This window comes from Elephas maximus, chromosome 21 (assembly GCF_024166365.1).
Source record: "Elephas maximus indicus isolate mEleMax1 chromosome 21, mEleMax1 primary haplotype, whole genome shotgun sequence".
Lineage (NCBI taxonomy): Eukaryota > Metazoa > Chordata > Mammalia > Proboscidea > Elephantidae > Elephas > Elephas maximus.
Window position 1 is genome coordinate 46,695,378 of NC_064839.1, and position 20,812 is coordinate 46,716,189.

At 43.6% G+C, this 20,812-nt stretch overlaps 1 protein-coding gene across 3 annotated transcripts in view; it reads right to left on the reverse strand.

Moving 5' to 3' along the window:
- Positions 1-5,069, reverse strand: part of CDYL2 (chromodomain Y like 2) — a 198,625-nt gene extending 193,556 nt beyond the window's left edge. For all 3 annotated transcript variants that reach the window (XM_049863650.1, XM_049863649.1, XM_049863651.1), the window contains exon 1: positions 4,781-5,069. In XM_049863650.1, the coding sequence (XP_049719607.1) occupies positions 4,781-4,804 (24 nt within the window). In that variant the 5' untranslated portion in view covers positions 4,805-5,069. The remainder of the gene's footprint in view (positions 1-4,780) is intronic.
- Positions 5,070-20,812: the final 15,743 nt, after the last annotated feature.

Sequence of the window (20,812 nt, forward strand, 5' to 3'; positions counted from 1 at the left end):
ATGAGTACTGGCTCAGTTAGTGGCTTCAAGAACCACTATATACTTTCCACACTGTTAATCTACCTGGAGAAGCTACAAGTATAAAAACATGTCCCCCGACATGGATGACTGAAGAAGGCTATGCCCTGGACCAGATTTGAATTTCAATGAAAATGCTCTCTATTGGAAGGGAGTGCTCTGTGCATTCTAGAGAGAGAGGAAGAAAGCATAGCCCAAGTTGAAGGCCACTGGGTGGACTGACTGTTGAGCCCAAACACCAGTCGCAGAGATTTAACCGACCTGCATTTTATTAGAATTGTTTCTGGTTTTGTTAGTGTTCTGGTTATAAAATTCCACAGGTTTTCAGCAGTCTGCCTCAATCCCATTTTTCCCATAAGTCCTATCATTTTTACTGCGTTATTTTCGCAGAATGTGAAATGCATATATGAAACTATGTTCAGTGGAAATGCCTATGTTTATCATTGCAGCTGGGTCAATATTTAAGTAATGTAAATTTCTTTCATCAAAGCTAAAGATATTGTTACTTATTTTACTTGAAATAAAAAGCAGTATTTTCTTATATATATTATACAAACACACAATCACACACATATGTAGATACATGTGTATTCATGTATGTATGTATGTTAAGTGCTGTCAATTTCAACTCATAATGATCTCACGTACAACAGAAAGTAACACTGTCCAGCCCATGCCATCCTCACAACTGTTGCTATGCTTGTGCCCATGGTTGAAGCCACTGTGTTAATCTATCTCATTGAGGGTTTTCCTCTTTTTCACTGACTCTCTACTTTATGGCGCATGATGTCCTTTTCCAGGGACTGGTCCCTCCTGATAACATGTCCAAAGTACACTGATACAAAGTCTCTCCATCCTCACTTCTAAGGAGCATTCCGGCTGTACTTCTTCCAAGACACATATGTTGGTTCTTCTGGAAGTTCACGGTATTTTCAATATTCTTGGCCGACACCGTATTTCAAAGGCACCAATTCTCCTTCAGTATTCCTTATAAATTGTCCAGCTTTCGCATGCATATGAGGTGATTGAAAATATCATGGCTCGGGTCAGGTGCACCTTAGTCCTCAAAATGACATTTTTGCTTTTTTTTTTAAACATGTTAAAGAGATCTTTTGCAGCAGGTTTGTATATCAACCCCAAAAGAAAGACATATGGCACAGTGACTCCTTTTAAGACAAAACTTTTGGGAACTATGAATAAACAATGTTGACAAACACACAAGGAAATACCACTGTCAAGTCCACCTCAATAAATTTCAAGTTGGCCACTACTGACTTACATTATAGACATACGGCATTCTCTTTGAATATTTCTTTATTGTACTTTAGATTAAGGTTTACAGATCAAATTAGTTTCTCATTAAACAATTAATACACATACTGTTTTGTGACATTGGGTGCCAGCCCCACTACATGTCAACACTCTTCCCTTCTCAGGCTTGGGTTCCCCATTACCACCTTTCCTGTCCCTTCCTGCCTTCTCGCCCTTGCCCCTGAGCTGGTGTGGCCATTTAGTCTTGTTTTCTCTTAAGGCCCTGTCTAATCTTTGGCTGAAGGGTGAACCTCAGGAATGACTTCAGTACTGAGTTAAAAGTGTGTCCAGGGGCCGAACTCTCAGGGTTTCTCCAGTCTCTGTCAGACCAGTAAGTCTGGTCTTTTGTGTGTGTGTGAGTTAGAATTTTGTTCTACATTTTTCTCCAGCTCTGTCCAGGATCCTCTATTATGATCCCTGTCAGAGCAGTCAGTGGCAGTAACTGAGTACTACCTGGTTGTACTGAACTCAGTCTGCTGGAGGCTGTGGTAGTCGTGGTACATTGGTCCTTTGGACTAATCTTTCCCTTGTGTCTTTGGTTTTCTTCATTCTCCCTTGCTCCAGGTGGGGTGGGACCTCTTCGAATATTTTTGCCAACAAAAGATGGTTTCTCAGTTAGAGGTTAGGAGAAGTCATTTTATATACACTCAAGTATAATATCTAATGTAACACCATAATTTAGAATATCTTTCTTTTTTTCAAGGTCAGTCGATGTACTGGATATTTCAATCTTTCTCCATAAATCAACAGCCTATTTTTTATGCACACAATAATTTTAAAGTTAGAAGTATATATGCTAATGTACAATTAAAACCAAAAAAACCAAACCCACTGCCATCGAGTCCATTCTGACACATAGTGTGACTCTGTAGGATACAGCAGAACTGCCTCAAGGCTATAAACCTTTATGGAAGCAGACTGTCACATCTGTCTCCCAGGGAGTGACTGGTAGGCTCAAGCAGCTGACCTTTCAGTTAGCAACCGAGCAGTTAACCACTGCGCAACCAGGGCTCCTCTAACATACAGTTCAAACCCCCCCCAAAAAAAAAAATAGTTAGCACTTCTTAATTCCTTTTAAAGCTAAATTTGAACAACAAATTAAATTCTTCTGTATATGTTGTATATTCTAACTGCCAACCTTTTGGTTAGCAGCAGGGCACTTAGCCACTGTGCCACCAGAGCTCCTTAATATAGACAGACAGAGGCTATAAAAATGTTGACATTGGTTATATTCTCGTAATGCAATTTAGTCCTTTTAGTAATGCCTATGCAAATAATCAGCTACGGGAAAAGCATTTTACATCTAGTACAATTACCTACTATCACAGAAGTAATTATTATTATTGTCCTGTTTATTGAACTTCGGTAAGAACTCTTGAGGTGCTAAGACGGTTCCAAGGCCAATGTGAAAACTCCTCTCTTAACAGACTCATTCAACGACTATAATTACCAGTGTTAAGGAGGGCAGTTTGAGATGAACATTAAACAAGCAATTATCCCCAGAAGGTTCATACATTCCAAACTTTAAATGGGGAAATACTGACAGCTCCTAATATGTCCTCTTAAGGCCTTCCCAATGCAACTTTTCACCCAGGCAAGGTCAGCAGCTCTAAGATGGTTCAGTATCAATGGGTAGAAAAATCTATGATTCCAACCAGCTAAGTGTGAACAGCATCTACTTTTGGTTAACGTCTCAATATTGCTGCTTATACTTCAGGGAGTTCAATCAAACCTCCCTTTTTACTGTGCTTCAACTTTTGTTTTCGGAAACTGCTCTACCATCTTGAAAAGACCAAGGCACTTGGGTGATCCATTGGCCACAATATGCAGAAGTTCTTCACCAGGTTGTTACCCAATTTCATCTTCCCTATTATCATAGACATATTAGAGAAGAGAGCAACATGTGTCGTTCTTTCAAAGAGTACCAAGATCACCCATTTGCTCCACCTGAGTACACGGGCTAATGGTCCATGACTGGGTCTAACAAAGTCCAGAATCATCCAAAAGACCCTGGTCACACAGGAGGCTGTGATGCTAACTTGCCTGCCAGCCACTCTCCTTCTCTCACACCAGCCAATCAAAAAGCCTCAAGTGACCACAAAGACCTAGAGGAAAAAGCCCACTTTGGGTGATTTCACCTTTGCAGGATTTAAGAATCACCCCTGCAGTCCTCTACCCCGAAGGCTAATTTCACCCCTTCTGGATGCTCATTTCAATTTACCCAAAAGCCTTGAGAAGCAGAGGCAGCATAAACTGATTTATGTTTGGGGAGTCCAGGTCCAGGCTGACCCCTGACGCTGGTTTCTTGGAGAATCAGAGGCCTTCTGGTTGAAGATGGTCGGTGTCTCAGCTTCTTGATCCAGAACCTTCTCTTGGGGCCAAGATTTCTTTTGGGGGCATTCTCTCCAGGGTATGTGGGTTGTTTCTTGATTTATCCACTTACCAGGAAACCAAAAGCAGGAACAGTTGTGTCCAGGGCTAGCTTAGCCCAAGCTTCCCAAAGGCCATAGGTATTTCCCCATCGTTTCAAAGATGCCAGACTGAAAAACCTTGACCATTTCTAGGATGTTTTCAAAAGTATCTGAGTGTCCACAGCATTCACAGGCCATTATCTGTATGGACCTGGAGACAGGTACCTACTGAGCGTGACACAAGAGTGTTGGGAGCAGGACTTACATCCAATGTCCTCTAGCAACGTGTTACCACCCACCTCTGACTTCCATGTTCTCTTCCTTTCCAGCGAGGGCCCTATGCAGCGCCCCCTTTCGCCCCTAATGGGCATGACACCCGCAAGGACCGCCCCCACGCCCCAGCCGTGAGGGCTTCCGAGCCGGCTGCGGGGGCAGCAGGTGGGGGGAGGGGGAGGTGCCCTGGTCGCCCTGGGGAGCTGTTTAGCGGGTGTCTCCCGAACCCCCACTCAGGCACCCCCCCATTCCCCTGTTCCCAGATCCCCAGCACTCAACCTCGCCCCTGCCGGGCTCTGCTCCGGTCGCCCGACCCCCTCCTCTCCCGCGCCCCCGGCCCAGCCCGGGCCGAGCACCCCACGCCCGCACCCCGGCGGCCGCGGCGCGGCCCCCCGCATTCCCAGCACGTCCGGCGCCGACTTTTACCTGTACTTTCTGCACTCGAGGCGGCTCGTCGGGCTAGAACACCTCCCCGGGACCGCTACCTCCCCCGCCCGGCTCCGCCCGGCTTCCTCCTTCCCCTCCAAGGCCGCAAAGTAGATGGAGTAAGAGAGTGTGTGTGCGAGAGAAAGAGAAAGAGGAGCGGGCGGGCGCCACAGGAGGGCGGGCGGGCAGGAGGCGCGCCCGGCCCCCGCCGCCCTCCGGCCGCCGCCGCCGCGGGCTCGCCAACTCCGCTCGCGCCCGGCCCGGCCCGGCCCGGTCCCCGCCGCCGCCGCCCGCCGCCCGCCGCCCGGGCTGGGGCCGCCCGCGCCCCCGCGTCCCCGTACCTCGTAAAGGTCCCCAGAAGCCATGCCAGGCTGCGGAACTTGGCTCGCCGGGTGTGCGCGTCTGCTCGCTCGCGCCCTCCGTGCGTGTGCGCGAGGGGGGCCAGTGTGCGCGTGTGTGCGCGCGTGTGTGTATGTGTGAGTGTGTGTGTGGTGTGTGTTGAGTAAACTGTGTTTTTGCAGAATGACAGGCTTGGGGGCTGCCTATGCGCAGAATCAGAGCGGGCGGCGGCGGGGCTGGCGTAACCGGCAGCGGCGGCGGCGGCGGCGGCACGAGCGCGGGCAGCAGCGACGGCCGCGCAGCGCGCCCAGGAGGGACGGACGCGGCCCGAGCGCCGCGGCCCCCGCGACCCGGCGACCCGGCGGCGGTGGCTGCAGCCGGCAACGGCTCGCCCCGGCGCCGCCTGCAGGAAGCCGCCCCGCGCCCGCCGCCGGCCCGGACGCTGCCTCTGCCACTGGGCTAGTCCCCGCCCCCCGGGAGCCCGGCCCGGCCCCCGGGCGGGGGGGCCGGGGGCGCTGCCCGGCCGCGCCCCGGGGGACCGGTCCTGGAGCCAGGACCCGCGGGCCCGCCCCGGGCGGGATCCGCGGCTGCCGCCGGGGCCCCCAGAGGGTGGCGGGCCAGGTGCCTGGCGGGCGTGACCGGCCTCGGGCCGCGAAGGGGTGGGCGGCGAGGCAGGTAGAGGGGGAAGGCTCCAGGTCGGAGGAAAGGGGCCCACCTTCCTCCTTTCCCCGGAGGGGTGGGGGCGCCACTCTGGGAGACCCGGCCGCTCCGGGCGGTGCGGCCACTCCCTGCAGTTCAGTTTGTAAGAGGTGGAGGCCCGAGGGAGGAGGGCAGCAGTGGCTCAGCCAGAGGAGCCCTGGAGGGCCAGTACAACGTGGCCACCCCAGAAACCCTGGAAAGACTTTAGAGCCAGGTGTGGCCTCCCTCTGCCCCCATTCATTTACTCATCCATTATTCAACAAACAGTTCCCAAAGTCTATGAGACTGCAGTGTCTCTGGACATACACACTGGGACCCTGCTCGCAGGGGACTTTGAGTTCAAGAGGGAGAGTAGCCACACGCATCACTAATGATGCATTCAATCGTTCAACGAAAAGGAGCGCCTACTATGTGCCGGGCTTGAGAGCTGGAGGGATTGGAGAGATTCTTTAAAATCCAGACCTTCTCTGGAGGCGTCACTTCCTAACAACATAGTGGATAAATGGCCACCCTTCTGTTTTAAGACTTCTCTCTCTCTATAAAAGGTAGTAGACCCAGAACTTGGGGAGGTAGGCTGCTAGGAAATTGGAGGAGTGGTCTTCCTTATCCCGGCCCAAAAAAGATGCCCAGCTGGTCACTTCCTCCAGATGTGAGGTGGGCTTAGATTTGTATCATCTCTCAGTCATTTCCTGTTTATGAGACAAGTCATGTGACCCATCTAAGCCTTGCTTTCCTCATCTCTAAAATGAAGATGGTTGTAAGTCCCTAAGGTGATGTGAGAATTAGAGGGTTTTGGATACCTTGGTGGCGTTGTGGTTAAGAGTTCGGCTGCTGACCAAAAGGCTGGCAGTTAGAATCCACCAGGCACTCCTTGGAAACCCTATGGGGCAGTTCTACTCCGCCCTACAGGGTCAGTATGAGTCGGAATGGACTAGGCAGTGGGTTTGGCTTTTTGGTTTATTTATGTGGTGTGGAGCCCTGGTGGCACAAGTGGTTAAGCATTTGCCTGCTAACCAAAAGGTTGAGAGTTCAAATCCACCAGCCACTCCTTGGAAACCCCATGGGGCAGTTCTGCTCTGTCTCACTATGAATCAGGATCGACTAGATGGCAGTGGGTTTTTAGGTATGTGGTGCAAACGGTAAATGTGCCCAGCTGCTAACCAAAGGTTGGAGGTTGGAATCTACCCAGAGGTATCTCAGAAGAAAGGCCTGTCAGTCTACTTCCAAAAAATTAGCCATCGAAAACACTGTGTAGCACAGTTCTATTCTGACACACATTGGGTTGCCATGAGTTGGAATTGACTCCATGGTAACTGGTGTGTAGACATGGAGTGGTCTATTCCAGAAGGTCGCCTGGAAGAGAAACTCTATAAAGGCAATTTGTGTCTGAATCCGGACCCTGACCTGCCCTCCTGGAGAGTGAGGTGGCAACAGGGAATGTATGATAAAGGGCCAGGGAAATGGTTTAATCCAGAGGTTGTCCAAGTTTTAAAAGTCACCAAATCTTTCAATTAAAAAAAAAAAAATCCATAGAATCTGGACCACAAAGTTTTCATGCCTGGCTCATTCTAAGACACATGTGTTTGTATATGCTGTTTCCTCTGCCTAGAATGTCCTTGCATGTTGAATCAATCTGGAAAACTCTTGTTCTTCCTGCAGAATGTTGTGTATCTTTGTATCATGAGTATCTATTACTATTCCTAGCAGAGAGTAGGTACAATGTCGATGTCAGACTGAATTGAATGCACCAAAATACAACAAATCCGATGCCAATTTCTAGTTAAAATTCCATATAAAGAGTGAGGGGGGAGAAAAAAAGGGTGAGGTTGTGGAAATAATAAATAAGAAAAAATATTTAGATTGGTTTAGAAACTAGAAATTGTTATATAGTGGTTCTCTTTCCTTTTTATAATGATATTTTCTCAATAGTCACAGTTTTAAATAATAACCAATAATAAGCAGTTCTCCATCTGTAGGTGGCAAAACAAATTTTAATGATCCTTAATTTGTACTTGGGAATAAATGCACCACCATGGCGTGAGGATGTAATTTGGAAATAGAAGTCAAGAAAGAAACTGGGTTTGGAAATACTAGGCTTAACCAAATTTGAATATATAATCAGTAGTTTTACAAAAACTTGACTTTTGCTCACCAAATACTCCCTGGGAATGTGAGTAGTTTGAAAAGCCCTAGTCTAGACAACAAATGTTTACAGGGTTCACAGAAGGGGACACTCACAGAAGGGGATTGGGCATGTTCAGGGCATATTGTATGGAGGAGATATGATTGGAAACGGATCCTGAAGGCATACAGAAAAGGAGGAACAGTGTTCTAATTTGGTGAAAGAAACTGGAGTAGGTGGTAGGCAATGCTGTATGGGAGAGGGATGAGAAGACTAGAAAACTGATCCATGGGGGGCATGCAATACTGGGTGGGGAACAAGGGTCAGTTCATGGAGTCTTTAATGCCAGGCCAAGGAGTTTGCAATTTATCGAGTCAGCAGTGGAAAACTGGTAGACACTATTTAAATCAAAAGCATGCTGCCATCAAAAGTGTGCTTTAGGACAACACTGCATGTGGTTAATGCCATGGAATTGTACACTTAAAAATGACAAATCTTATGTTGTATACATTTTACCATCATAACTTTTTTCAAGTGTGCTTTGGGAAATAAATTCTAGGAAAGTCTGAGAAATGGACTGAAGGAGTTGAGATTTGCAGTGGTCTACCATGGTGGCAGTAGAAATGAAAAGAAAAAGTGGATTTGTGAGATGTTCAGATGTTCACCTTTCATTATGTTTACTCCACCTACTTCCATAAAACATTTGATCTAGATCAACAGGACCTGATGACTAACAGGATATGTGTGTGTATGTGTGTGTGTGTGTGTGTGTGTGTGTGTGCGTGCGTGTGTTGAGGACTGGGGGAAGGGACAGACTACTAAAGACAGAAAGGATACAGAAATGACTGTTTTAAACCTGAGTGACTGAGCTACCCATTTGTTACAACACTGTCTTAAGCTTACCCCCAGAGCATCAGTGATTTTCGGCAAAGGCAGATGCTTCCTAAGAGATGAAGGGAAGCGTCTTCCCTCTGTGGGAAGGTCAGCCCAATCAGTGGGTAATACTGTTCCAGGTTCTCCAGATGATGTAGAATCCTTGTTGCTTGTGGAAAACGGAAGATACCTGCTAACTTCCACAAACTGGGTTAGACTCTTCATACTACTGTTAATTCAAGGGCAATGATAGAAACTCAACTCAGACTAACTTAAAACAGAATTTGTTGACTCACATAGAGAAGGATGGAATGGCTCTCAGGGTTGGCTGGATTCAAGGTGTTAAAAGATACAAAATGGCCTCTCTCACTCTCCATTTTGTTCTGCATGCTGACATCTTTCCTATTGAAGATGGGCTTCCTCCATGCAGCTGAGAATATGGTCCCTGGCAGCTTACATCATCCCATCTTAGAGAACTCCTTTTCCAAGGAAGGGCTTTGCTTGGCCAGTGTAAATCATGTGCTCACCTTTTGGCCCAATCATTGTACTTAATCACTGAAAGTACACTGTGCTTGGTCAGGATTTAGTCACATGCACACGTATAAGTCAAGAAGGGTAGAGTGATTGGCAGCTTTACCAGAATTACCTGATTGAAATTGGGGGTGAGCAGAAGCCCAAAGGAATAGGGGAAAGGATGCTGGGAAGACAGATGTCCACTATTTGCGGGAACAAACTTTAGTCAGGGAATTTAGAAGGAAGGGCATTGGCTATCTAGGACGGGGCCTTGCCGTACACCAAGACAAAGCAGTTCAGTGTCAAGAAAAGTTATATAAAGTGCCTTGAGAGTGGCATTAGAACATGGATACCATGGCATATTCCCCTTAAGGTATTACTTGAGATGCAATCTTGATCTCCAGTGTAGCATGGTAGTTAAACATGTGGACTCTAGAGTCAGACTGCCTGGGTTCCAATCTTTAGGTTACTTAACCTCTCTGTCTTTCTACTTCCATGTGTTTCTGCTATCAATGCATAGAAAGTTACCCCAAAACTTAAACAAAAATTATTTATTATCTTACAGTTTCTGTGGGTTAGGGATTCAGAATCAGCTTAGCTGTTTGGTTCTGGCATGGGGTCTTTCATGAGGCTGCAGTCAAAATGTTGGCCAAGACTTCAATTATTTGAAGGCTTGACTGGGGCCAAAGGATCTGCTTCCAAGATGGTGCACTCATATGGCTAGTGGCAGGAGGCCTCAGTGCCTCATCACGTGGGCCTCTCCACTGAGTTGCTTGAGTGTCCTTATACCTTTCTTATCTAGTCCCTCAAATCCATCAAAATAAGCCAAAATGTTCAAAGCTTCAGATCGTTCTTGGACATAGCAGCTAACTAATGTGATGTCCTAGTTCGTGTTAAGAAAGCCGTTTGATTCAGAGGTGAGATTTGCAGCATGTCAGAAGACTATAATGAGAAAGGATGTTAACTGGTCCACGAGAAATCTATGACCCAGATTGGGGTGATCCAGGAGAAAAAGGAGCAAGTCACAATGCTTTTATCGATTTAGTCTTGGAAATCACACATCAACAATTTCACCATATTCTATCCAAGCCCAGACCACACTCAAAAGAAGGGGAATTAGATGCCACCTTTTAAACAGCAGACCATCAAAGAATTTAGGAATATATTTTAAAACCATCACACCACATCCGTAAATCAAGGTGATAGATAGGACTGTTCTGAGAATTAAATAAGATAATACATGCAAATCTCCTGACACATAACAAGGGTTGAATAATCGTACTGGTTATAATTACTACTACAACTACTATTACCAGCCTCGAACTTGGTATGTGTTGTTAATATCCTTGAATGTTCAAGATTCCTGTAGAAAGGCATTAAATCAAAACCCTAAACATGCATATTGTTGCCAAGCCAAGCAGAAAACTCTTACTAATTAAAATTTATTTTCAGCATAAATTTAAAAATATTTTTACTTCTATAATAGTAGTATTTGAAGTAAAGTCACACTTCTTTAGTGTCTACAAAGTACTAGGTATTATTCTAGGTGAACAAAATAAGCAATGCCCTGCCATAATGTACCTCACATTAGAGTGGAGAATACAGGGCATAAACAAGAAAACAAAACACATGTCCAATATAATTTCAGGTAGTGATAAGAAATATGAATAAAAATGAAGCTAGGCAAAGAGATTGAGAGGAACTGAGGTGGGCGTGTGCTAGTGGGAGGGAGGGGATACTGGTTTAGATACGGTGGTTAGCAAGACCTCACTAAGACAGTGACATTTGAGCAGAAATCTGAGCAAAGTTAGAATACAAAATCAGAGGGAAGAGAGAGAAAACAACAAGGGCAAAACCTAGAGACTGGAAGAAGCATGGTGTGTTCAAGGATCTGCAATTAAGCCAGTGTGGATGAAGCTGAGTGAACAAGAAAGAGTGCATAGGAGATGAGGATGGAGAACTGACCAAGAGCGAGACTTACATATGGCTTTGTAGACCAAGGTGAAGAATTGGGATTCCTTTCTAAATGACACAAGAATTCATTTGGAGGGCTTGGAGCCAGGCAATGATATGATCGAATCACTTGGCTGCTGGGTAGAGAATGGAATGAAATGGGAAAAGAGTGGATGTGGGCACAATTACAGAGGTCAATATGCGAGATCTTAGTAGTGTGGACTAGGTGGAAATTGTCAAGACAAGAGTAGTGGTTGGGTTGAGAGTGTGTAGGATTGTATAGTAATGCAGAGATTTAGTCTCCTAGGCAGCTGCAACAAAGTACCACAAACTGAGTGACTTAAAACAAGAGAAGTTTATTGTCTCACAGTTCTAGAGGACAGAAGTCTAAAACCAAAGTGTCAGCAGAACTGTGTTCTCTCTAAAGGCTTTAGGGGAAGATCTTTCCTTGCCTCTTCCTGGTAATCCTTGTCTTATAGATGCATCACTCCAATCTCTGCCTCTGTCTTCACATTGCTGTCATCCTTCTGTGTCTTTCCATCTCTCTATCTCTCCTTTTTATTATAAGGATACCACTCATATAGGATTAAGACCCACCCTACTCCAGTATGACTTCATGTTAACAGGTAACACCTTCAAAGACCCTATTTCCAAACAAGGTCATGTTTAGAGGTAGCAGGGGTTAGAACTTCAACATATCACAATTCAACCCATAACAGTGACACTGACAGGACCCATATTGGTGGAGGAGTAAAGTTGAAAGCTAGATTGCAGTGGAGTAAAGAGAGCTTTGGCAGACAGGAAGTGGAGAAGATGAGCAGAGGTGGCTCATTCAAAGCCTTTGGTATGAAAAGCAGAGAAGTGGGACAGTAGATGGAGGTGGCGTCAGATGCGGGAATGGTTTTTAATACAGATGACATCGCAGCATGCCTATACAATGATAGGAATGTTGCGGTAAAGAAAGGAAATAGTGCCTCTATGAACAACTGCTTCCTTTGCCATGAAGACCAGAACTGGTTGGTGCCCAGCTACCAATACTGAACGTTTTCATCAAGAAGTAGAGAAGAATCTTGATCAAAAGGGGGAAAATGTACAGCAGAATTTCAAATTCTTGTAGAATCTAGACTTTTCTGGATCCATGGAGGCTGGATGAACCCCTGAAACTATTGCCCTGAGATAATCTTTAAACATTAAACCAAAAATATCCCCTGATATCTTCTCAAAACCAAACAAGAGTTTAGCTTAACTAGGAAAGAATGTCTGGCTTTAGCATTGTGCTCGAAAGCAACTCGAAAGATCAGATAGGAAACTAGGGGAAGTGAGTTTATGTTAATGGGGGAGGAACAACTCAGAAACGGAAGATGGGAATGGTTGCACAACTCAAAGAATATGAATGTCACTGAAGTGTACATGTAGAGACTTCTGAATTGGTGTATGTTCTGCTGTGTATATTTTCAACAACAACAAAAATAAAATAAATTACCAAACAAAGAAATAAAGGAAATAGCCATGCAGTAGAGAGAGAAGGTTAGAACTACAGCAACAGAGTCTTTGAAAAGGCCAGTGGGGAGGGGATGCAGGAGGCCAAAGTGGAGGGGCTGTGCTTGGACAAGACCACTGAGAGTATATCCATTGCAAGAGCTGAGTACAGGGCTGCAGATGAGGTCAGTTGATAGGTTTGGAGCTCTCTTCTATTATTTCTATATTCTCAATGAAATCATCAAATGAAAGTGAAGAAAAAGGAAAGGTATCAGATAGGGGGATGCAATCTGCTGGGACAATACTGGCTTAGCCTGTTGTCCCAGCAAAACTATTAATGACATCTCCTTTCACTCTCAGAAGTATCCAGGTTTAGACAATAAATTTCATGGTGTTTCTAGTGTTAGATATTTGAGAATAGACAAAAAGATGTGAAAAGTTGACACAGAGAGAAGAGTGAATTGACTAGGAAAAAATAGTGGCATTGCTGGGAGGTCCTGAAGACTCAGTGTATATTTGTGGTCATATTTAAAGTCAGACCAGTCAGACCAGTAAGTATGGTGTGCTTTATCCAATCACACTGAGTTGTTCAGAGGCAAGCTGGAGCAGGCGGGGTGTTGGGTTTAACTGAGGTTGGGATTTGCCATGTAAATTCACTAGACGACAGAGGGGAAAAGGAGTTAAGAGTGTATGTATGGAAGTGATCATAATGATGGAATAATGGCCACCAAACCTAAGCTGGATAACGAGGGAAGTGATAACATGGGGTGGGAGTATAGGTGACAAAAACAAAATTGTGAGGTCAGTGGATTGAAACAAAGATTGTTGGAGTGGAAGCACTAAGCAAGTGGAGACACTTGAAATGACACAGTCAGTAATGGTGGCTACCACTCACGAACAATTACCTTGCAGGACATGCTTTCAACGTGTGACCTTTTGTTTCCTTCACCTCTTTCTTACATTCCCTACTCATACTATAAGGACCTGCTGCTGTCCCACCAGGACAGAGGCAGGATCAACATTCACAACCTCAAGGACCTTAACAGTGAATCTGAGAAGAGGACTGGCCACAGATACTGGGGCTGGGAGAGGTGCTGAGCAATAAGGGAGAAAGAACTAAAAGAAAGGAACTCCCAAATACCCAACTGAAATGGTCTTTGAATGACCTGACTTGAAGGCAGAAAATAAATGTGTCCCACTATTCATAAACTCCAGTGTAATATTGTTTGATTGCTGGTAATAAAATGAACCAGCCATCCCTTCTAGACATTGTAGGCAAAACTCAACAGTTATATACATATTGTCTCATTTCAATAGGTAAGTACAATTGGTCCCATTTTTATAGATGTAACAAGGAAAAGGCCATGATCCCTGGGATATGCTCTGGAAGGGTCAGGTAGAGCTTCTATGGCCATCAGTAGACCCAGGCTCTCTGTAGGGTTTGTGCTTGGGGAAAAATTATTTATTGCAGAGACTACCAGGGGACTAAGAACTGGTCCTGTGACTCTGAAATCTTTCAAGGGAAGTGAGTGGATGCAAGGGAGCAAACAACATCGATTTTGTTAGCTGTGTATTTTTTGGGCGGGGGGGCAGGGGAGTTGCGAGAAGGAGGAACTTGGATTTTTGTGAGCCCAACACTCCTTTGTCTAGGAAGATCAAAGAATTTTTGTTTATACACAGTAGTCAATTCATAACCTTTATGGAACCCGGGACATGCTCATCAATTTGGCTTCGAGTGCCTAAACTGCACTTTATATTAGAGGTTCTCAAACTTTTAGGTTTCAGTATCCCTTGACACTCTTAAACATGATTGCAGGCTCCAAAGACCTTTCATTTATGTGGGTTATTTCTATTGATGTTCAGCATATTAGAAATTAAAACCAAGAAATTTTTAAAATACAGGAATGCACACACATAAAAATAACACACAAGCACACGTTCCGTTAGTCATCAGAGTGATAAAGTTATCTAGTCATGCAGCCTCTAGAGAACGCCTCTGCACAGGGTTAAGAGGATGAGCATGAAAAAGGCAAAAACATCTTAGAATTATTATAAAATAGTTTGACCCTATGGAGTCCCTGAAATGGTTTCAGGGGTCCTGGGGTTCCCTGGATCACTCTTTGAGAACAGCAGCTCTACAAACAATCCAAACTTGTTGTCCACCGAGTAGATTCTGACTCATGGCGGCCTCATGTGTTACACAGTAGAACTGTTCTATAGGGTTTTCTTGGTTGTAATCTTTACGGAAGCAGATTGCCAGGACTTTCTTCAATGGCACTATTGAATGGGTTCGTACTGCCAACCGTGCGGTTAGTAGCCAAGTGCAAACCATTTGCACCACTCAGGGACCTTCTACAGCTCTACAGAATCACGAGAAAGGCTGTCTTTGTTGTGGGTGGAGTTACATCTTTGAAAATTCTGTGAAAAAGTTTCTTTTCTAAAAGTAAACCTACACTGCATTGCTGCAACTTCTTGGGAGGTGAGTGTGCGTATTCTTGTTCAAACAGCTGCCCGAAGGAGCCCAGGAAGAGAAGCCCAGAGGCCTCCGCAAAGGACCTGGGGGCATCATTCTTCACCTTAAGCTGTGGAGGCACTCTAAGGAAGCATGACTGAAGAATATTGTTGAACTCCTACAAGTGGTTTTCTTGTTCTTCTTATTCTTCCTACTTCTCCTTCTCCTTTTTCTTTTTCACCTTTTTTAATGAAAAATTCCAAACACGCAAATTACAGAGAATAATACAATGAGCCTGCGTGTACCCGTTACCCAGCTATAAGAACCTATCCCCCTACTCCCACCCACTAGATTATTTTAAAGCAAGTTCCAGACATCAGATCATTTCATCTGAAAATACGTCAATATGTATATCTAAAAGACACAGACTTTTCTTTTAAAAACAACTTTCACACCTAAATTAACACTAACTCCTCACTATCACCAAATATTCACTCAGTGTCCAAATTTCCCCAGTCATCTCAGAAATTATTTTTAAAAGTTGATGTGTGTGAATAAGGATCAAACCATCCATACATTGCGTGTCTCTAAAATCTCTTTTAGCCTTTAGGTACTCCCTCCCCTTTTCCTTGCAGTTTCTTTATTCAAGTAACCAAGTCATTTGTCAGCAGTGTCATTCAGTTTGTTCCTCTGAACCCAGTATTTCATATATACTGGTAGCTAGAAATAGAGTCTTGATGAGATTTGGGATTGTTTGGCGAGATGAAATACATCATAGCTGGTGTCGTGTACTTCCATCAGAAGGTACTTAATGTCTGGCTGTCACTCTTTTTGTGATTTTAGCATCACTGATCAATGCCTAGATCCATTACTTCATTAAAAAAAAAATTTTTTTTTTGTTAGGTGTTGCAAATTAATGATTACCATTCTTTCCTTACTTGTCAGCTGGATACTTCTATGAAACTTTTTAAATTGTACTTTAGATGAAGGTTTACAGAGCAAATTAGTTTCTCATTAAACAATTAATACACATACTGTTTTGTGACATTGGTTGCCAACCCTACTACATGTCAACACTCTCCCCTTCTTAAACTTGGGTTCTCCATTACCAGCTTTCCTGTCCCCTCCTGCCTTCTCATCCTTGCCCATTTAGTCTTGTTTTGTTCTATGAGCCTGTCTAATCTTTGGCTGGAGGGTGAACCTTAGGAGTGACTTCAGTACTGAGTTAAAAGAGTGTCCAGCGGCTGTAATCTCGGGGTTTCTCTAGTCTCTGTCAGACCAGTAAGTCTGGTCTTTTTTTTTTTTTTTTTTGAGTTAGAATTTTGTTCTCCATTTCTCTCCAGCTATGTCTGGGACTCTGTACTGTGATCCCTGCTCTATGAAACTTTTCCTGATAGTTTTCTCTGAGATATATTTGTACAGGAAAGGCTGGTTCAATGCTTCATTGTTTATCAATTTACCACATAATGAGTTGGTTCTTTAACATCCTCCAAAGGATCCATGAGGTATTTTTTTAGTGACATTATAAACTCATGAATTTTAACATATTTAATATGTTACATTCCCTTGCCATTGTTCTTATTGTTGCTCAAATTGCACCTGCTTTGGCCAGGAGGAGTCTAGTCCCATTGTCTCCTGAGCTTTTGGTAGCATCCATGCTTTCTGGTAGGATAAGATGTTCAGACTCATCTTGGCCATTTCCTGTACCATACCTGGCAATCTGCCATTTCACTGGTGATCCTTGGTTCATACTGGGGGAGATGGTATTTACAGACCACAATCTGGGTACTAGGTTGTGGCTACTGGATTGATCATTGTTTCTAGACCTTTTCAATGGACAAAGCTGGAAATTTTTTGCAGTTCTTTCAGTCTTTAGGGTGTATCAGGAAAAAGATGTCCAGTCAAATTACTTTGTTTTAAAGTCACTAGAAACAATTTCTTCACAAATGATTAAGTCAACAACTCACTATAGATTTAGATGTAAATGACTGAATAATAATTAAATATGGGGAAGAGAAATCCCCTGTGCAGAAAAATTCCAAATAATTTATATAGCTACTCCCCCCTCAAGAAAGTAGAACATAACTCTCTACTCTTTAAGTGTGGGCTGTGCATGGTAATGTCCTCCAAAACAGCACAGTATGGAAAGGGGGAAAAAGAGTAACTTTACAATAGAAAAATCTGACAAACACAATCACAGGTCAACATCATCGGTCATTTTGAGAGTATATGTATTTGATATAATGTAATAAACATAGCACCCTACTTCTATGGTCTCCTTCCCAAAAAACCCATAATCCTGGTCTAATCATAAGAAAAACATAAGATAAATCCCAATACAGGGGCATTCTGCAAGATATCTGACCAGTACTCCTCAAAATGTCAAGGTCATCAAAAAACAAGGGAAGTCTGAGAAACTGTCACAGCCAAGAGGAGTCTAAGGCGATATAATGACAAAATGTAATGTGGTATCTTTGATGGGATCCTAGAACAGCAAAAAAAGGATATTAGGTAAAAACAAAGGAGATCTGCATGAAGTATGGACTTTAGTTTATAATTATGTATTAAAGCTGGTTTAGTAACTGTAACAAATTTACCATACTAATATAAGATGTTGATAATAGGGGACACTGGGTGCAGAGTTTATGAGAACTCTCTGTACTATCTTTGCAGTTTTTCTATAAATCTAAAACTGCTCTAATAGTTTATCTTAAAAAAAAAGCAAGGCTATGTGCAAAATATAATAATATAATAAATGCAGTGAAAACATTTTTAGAAATGTTTTTCTATAGGTAGGAGACCATTAAAGGCAAGGTTATTTCTGAAGAAAAGTGTTGTTTTATTTGTTTGAATAACAACATAGCTAAAAATACACATTCAGAGGAAGAATAGAACACCCATGTTCATTGCAGCATTGCTCACAATAGGAAAAAGATGGAAACAACCTAGATGCCCAACAGATGAATGGATAAACAAACTGTGGTACATACACACAATGGAGTATTACACAAAAATAAAGAATAATGATGAATCTGTGAAGCATCTCATAACATGGATGAATCTGGAAGGCATTATGCTGAGTGAAATAAGTCAACCACAAAATGCCAAATATTGTATAAGACCACTTGTCTTAATCATCTAGTGCTGCTATAACAGAAATACCACAAGTGGATGGCTTTAATAAAGAGAACTTTATTTTCTCACAGCTTAATAGGTCACAAACCCAAATTCAGGGCGTCGGCTCCAAGGGAAGGCTTTTACTCTCTGTTGGCTCTGGAGGAAGGTCCTTGTCCTCAATCCTCCCCTGGTCAAGGAGTTTCTCAGGCGCAGGGACCCTGGGTCCAAAGGATGCACTCTGCTCCTGGTGCTGCTTTCTTAGTGGTATGAGGTCCCCAACTCTCTGCTTGCTTTGTTTTCCTTTTATCTCTTGAGAGATAAAAGGTGATGTTGGCCACACCCCAGGGAAACTCCCTTTACCTTGGGTCAGGGAAGTGACCTGAGTAAGGGTGGTGTTACAATCCCACCTTAATCCTCTCAATGTAAAATTACAATCACAAAATGGAGGACAACCACACAATACTGGGAATCATGGCCTAACAAAGTTGATACACACATTTTTGGGGGGGACATGATTTGATCCATGATACCACTGCTGTAAATACTCATAAAAAGGTTCACATACAAAAAGAAACAGTTTTTGATGGTTTTGAGGGAGGGGACGGGTGGGGATGGAAAAACACAGACAAGAGATAAGTGGAAACTTTGGTGAAGAGTAAGACAGTACACAATACTGGGGAAGCCAGCACAACCTGTATAAGGCAAGGTCATAGCAGCTCCATAGATGCATCCAAACTCCCTGAGAGACCAAATTGCTGGGCTGAGCGCTGTGGGGACCATGGTCTTAGGGACTATCTAGCTCAATTGGCATAACATAGTCTATAAAGAATATGTTCTACATTCAACTTTGGTGAGTAGCGCCTGAGGTCTTAAAAGGCTGTGAGCGGCCATCTAGGATACTCCATTGGTCTCACCCCTTCGGGAGCAAGGAAGAAGGAAAAGAACTAAAGATACAAGGGAAAGATGAATCCAAAGGACTAATGGACCACATCTACCACGGCCTCCACCCGACTGAGTCCAGTACAATGAGATGGTGCCCAGCTACCAACACTGGCTGCTCTGACAGCGATCACAACAGAGGGTCCCAGATGGAGCTGGAGAAAAATGTAAAACAAAATTCTAACTCAAAAAGAAAGCCCAGACTTGCTGGCCTGACGGAGACTGGAGAAACCCTGAGACTATGACACCTGGACACCCTTTCGGCTCAGTAATGAGGTCACTCCTGAGGTTCACCCTTCAGCCAAAGATTGAACAGACCCATGGAACAAAACAAAACTAAGCACACCAGCCCTGGGGCAGGGACTAGAAGGCAAGAGGGAACAGGAAAGCTGGTAATAGGGAACCCAGGGTTGAGAAGGGAGAGTGTTGACATGTGGTAGGATTGTTAACCAATGTCATGGAACAATGTGTGTACTAACTGCTTAATGAGAAACTAGTTTGTTCTGTAAACCTTCAGCTAAAGTACAGTAAAAAAAAAAAAAAAAAAGAGGAAGAATATTTTTCTCTTCATAAAAAAATGAAGCATGACTTTTTTTTTCCACACAAGCAAAGCTTATTGAAGAGGCTTGCAAGCAGAGATGAGGAGGGCCTAAGCAACGCATACCCCTGTCTCACAGAACAAACGACTAGCCTGGGCTTTTAAAAGTTCTTGGGCAGGAAAAGATTCAAGTCTACTCATAGGCACAGGCAGGGATATGTTAACTATGGTGCACACACAGCAGCCTTCCAAGATGGCTCCTGTTCTGGAGGCCTCTGGGATTTGTAGCAGGACTTATTATGGGGTGTCATGCCTGCGCAGTCTCCCTGCTGCTGCTGCAGGCCCTCACTGCCCCTGGTGGAAGTTCACACTGAGGTCACAGGTGGATGTTCTGCGCATGTCCCTGGGGCTGGTTTTCTCCAGCTGCTTCTGAAAGACAACTTGAAAGAAGCTTATGGGGTACTTTCTGATACCCTGCCCCATTGTTCTGGGGAATGGCTTTATTTCTGCGCCCTAGCTCACTTCTTGTTACTTGGAAACATGACATTTTTAAAATATCTACAGGGCTGTAATATCACTCTTGTTTATCACAAGGTGAGAGGGAAAGTGGGATTTATCTGAGAAAAAGGCACTACTTCCAAATAACAAGCTATCTGGGAAGAGGAAGATTCTGGGGAAGGTCCACCTCTGAAAATGAGCTACTCCAAATTCTAGAAAAGAGGAATTCAAACCTGCATGGGATCCTCAAAAAAGGACAAAAAAAAAAAGGATATATGAATAATGACCAGGGAGTCACAAGAAAAGATTAATATGAATAGGGAACAGAAGGAGATAAAAAAGAAAGATGGATGAAATAAAACATTTCAAGGAAACTTAAAATGTTGTAGCCGAAGTAAAATTAACATTTTAAACAACCAATGACAGTGTGTAGTGTGGACAGAAAGCTTGAGAATATCTCCCAGAATTTAGAATAAAAGAACAAAGAGATTAAGACAAAGAGAAATAAATGAAATATGGTGAATGAAGGACAAAAATACGATAAAAACTATGACTGAAGAAAAGAAAAATTAGAAAAGAATCAAAATCCGAAGATACAATGGAAGAAAATTATGATGAGCTAAAGACTGACCAGGTTATATGAATTTAAAATGTTACCCAGGTTATACAAAGAAAGTAGTCATTTATATGTAAAGGCAAAACAATAACTTCCTCATATTAATGAGCACTCAGAAAATATACTTTTCTTGTGGCCCTTCTTGAAAAAAATTAGCTAGTCATGAATGCCAATCAAATTCAAAACTCAGTAATGACAGTCATAAAGAGATCAGCAATAAACACTGAAATTGGTC